The 2,586-nt window shown below is 70.5% G+C and overlaps 1 protein-coding gene across 1 annotated transcript; it reads left to right on the top strand.

Annotated features, from left to right (window-relative positions):
- Positions 1 to 297: 297 nt before the first annotated feature.
- On the top strand, positions 298 to 2,060 carry MIDN (midnolin; the record flags this gene model as incomplete). Its single annotated transcript, XM_035313165.1, has 3 exons — positions 298 to 832; positions 1,123 to 1,255; positions 1,351 to 2,060. Coding segments are annotated over 3 exons (1,105 nt in total), but the record flags the coding sequence as incomplete, so codon positions are not given.
- Positions 2,061 to 2,586: the final 526 nt, after the last annotated feature.

Raw genomic sequence — 2,586 nt, 5'->3', positions numbered from 1 at the left:
CCGTGCCCCCCCCGGGGGTGGGCAGGGTGGGGGTGCTGCAGCTGCGCCACCGGCTCCCGGGGTGGGCGGCAGCCGTGGCCCCGTCCCTGCCCGGCGGCGCTGGCGGCAGGAGCGGCGCTGCAGTGGGATCGGTGCCGCGGAGGGCGGGCACGGCGGCTTTGTGCTGGGAGATAAAGGGCGGGGGGAGGACGCGGGGGGGGGGAGGTGGGAAGGAAAATAACCCGGCGCTGTCAGCTGAGGGAGCTGGCACCGGCCTGGGGTCGTGCGGGGACGTGGCCGCGCTGGCCTTCCTGCCAGCCTGGCACGGGAAGGGGTCGCCCCTTTGCCTCCCGACCTGCCCGGCCCCGCGTGTCCCTGGGGACCGCTGCGGGGAGGGGACGGGGTGCCGGGGCTGGCCACACGCCGTGCTCCTGCAGGTGCTGACGGCGCTCCTTCTCCTCCCCAGGTCAACGACTTCTTGTCGGGACGCTCCCCGCTCACCCTGGCCCTGCGCGTGGGCGACCATATGATGTTCGTGCAGCTCCAGCTGGCGGCCCAGCAGAGCAGCGGGCAGCTCCAGCACCGGCACGTCATCGCCAGCCGCGGCGAGGCGGGGGCCGCCGCCAGCCCCCACTGCCGGACGCTGCACGGCGGAGCCGGCTCCGGCTTCGCCCGCATCCCCGTGGTGCCTGCGTGCCAGCAGAGCCCGGCCCCCAGCCCCACGCCCGCCACGCCAGCCCCCCCCGTGTACTGTAACGCCCCCCACCCCGCTCCCGTCACCGCTGGGATGTTCCGCTCGCACGGGGCCAGCACGCAGACGGTGAACAGCAGCGTGGTGTCCTCCTGCTCAGAGGTGGGTCAGGGTGGGGGGCTCCCGTGGGTTGTGTTTTGGGGGGCGGGGTCAGGGTGCCACTGCATGTTTGGGGAGGGCGTCGGGTGCCATGGTTCATAGCTTTGGGGTATGGGAGCGAAGCTGGGTGCTGCTTGTCCCCCCGGCCAAGCCCTCGTGGTGGCTGCTGGCCTTGCTCCCTGCTGGGGGGGGGGGTCTCCTGGCAGTTTGGGGGGGCAGAGGGGCTCGGGTCGGGGCGATGCGTGGTCCTGTGTGCCTCCGGAGGCTGACGCCGCGTCTCTCCCCCCATGCAGGTGGACTGCAGCACGCGCAGCGGCTCCCCCCCGGGCAGCAGCCCTGCCCCGAGCGCCCGCTCCCGCAAACCCGGGGCCGTCATCGAGAGCTTCGTCAACCACGCGCCTGGGGTCTTCTCAGGGACCTTCTCCGGTACGTGCCAGGGGGTGCCAGCAGCTGGGGGGGTCTCGGGGCTGTGGGTTACCATGGGAAGGGGTCCTCATGTTCTCTCTGCCCCCCCCCCACAGGCACTTTGCACCCCAACTGCCAGGATAGCAGCGGGCGGCCGCGGCGGGACATCGGCACCATCCTGCAGATCCTGAACGACCTCCTCAGCGCCACGCGACACTACCAGGGCATGCCTCAGTCCCTGGCGCAGCTCCGCTGCCAGACGCAGTTCTCCTCCTCCTCCTCTTCCACCTCGCCCCCCTCGTCCCCGGACCTCACCACCAAAACTACCTCAGAGCCGCTGCCGGCGGCCGCGGCCTCCCCGCCCCTGCACCCCGTCGTCCAGTGCCAAAGCCAGATCCGGATGTGCAAGCCCAGCGGTGAGCACGGGGATGCGCCAGGGATTTGGGATCCGCGCTCAGACCCGTCCCATCCCCTCCGGGTTCCTGGCTGGGGGGGTCCCTGCAGAGCCTGGAGCTGGCCCCGCTCCCCCCTGCGTTTTTCCACAAAGGGTTAACTCCCTGCAGTGCTTCGGGTACCGAGCCGTGGTTATTAGGGGACGTTTTCTGGGGGCATCCTCCCCTGGGGGGCAGGCATGTGCCCCACCCTGCACCCCCCGGCCTTGGGGGTCCCCTGTGGAGCCCCCTGGGTGCTCAGGATTTGGGGACACGGAGCTGGCAAGCCAAGGTTGTCACCTGTCCCAAGGCAGCCTCCTGCCTGCAGGCCCTGTGCCGCCTCCTCTCCTCCCCTGGGTTTTTTTTTTCCTTCTTCCTCTTCCTCCTCTCCCAGCAGCTGCCACCGCGGCACTGCTGCCCCAGATCCGTCCCAGCCCTGGGGACAGCTGTGGGGACACATCCCATAGTGGGGACACGGAGGCAGCGTCCCCGCACCTCGTGCTGCCCCCCCAGCACCCCCCTCCCCATTGCCCCCCTTCTCGGTGCTGCTTTTTTCGCAACCCCAAGCGCCGGCGGCTGCAGTGTCCCCGTCCTTGTCCCTGTGCCCTGCTGTGTGGGTGGTGCTTTGGGGGGGGTGTGACAATGACAGCTCCCACTCCTTGCCCACCCCCTGGTCACAGCACACCGTGATGGGGGAGAGGGTGGGTTTCCCTGGGGGGGACACGGGTGGGCTGGCTCCCGTAGCCCCCCCCGGTGCTCACGGGGTGCACACCTGCGCGCCCCGAGGCCGGAAGGCGCGCACCCTGCCCCCCACCCTGTTCCCCCCCCCCACGATTTGCGTAGAGAAAAGAACTGAAACTGGCGGGGGGGGGGGTCCTTGCTCTCCCCTTGCTTTTTTCTCTTCCTTCTCTCCTGGCCTTG

This window comes from Oxyura jamaicensis (assembly GCF_011077185.1).
Source record: "Oxyura jamaicensis isolate SHBP4307 breed ruddy duck chromosome 28 unlocalized genomic scaffold, BPBGC_Ojam_1.0 oxy28_random_OJ72696, whole genome shotgun sequence".
Lineage (NCBI taxonomy): Eukaryota > Metazoa > Chordata > Aves > Anseriformes > Anatidae > Oxyura > Oxyura jamaicensis.
The sequence above is the reverse complement of the archived record's forward strand: the minus strand, read 5'-3'. Positions and strand labels throughout refer to the sequence as shown.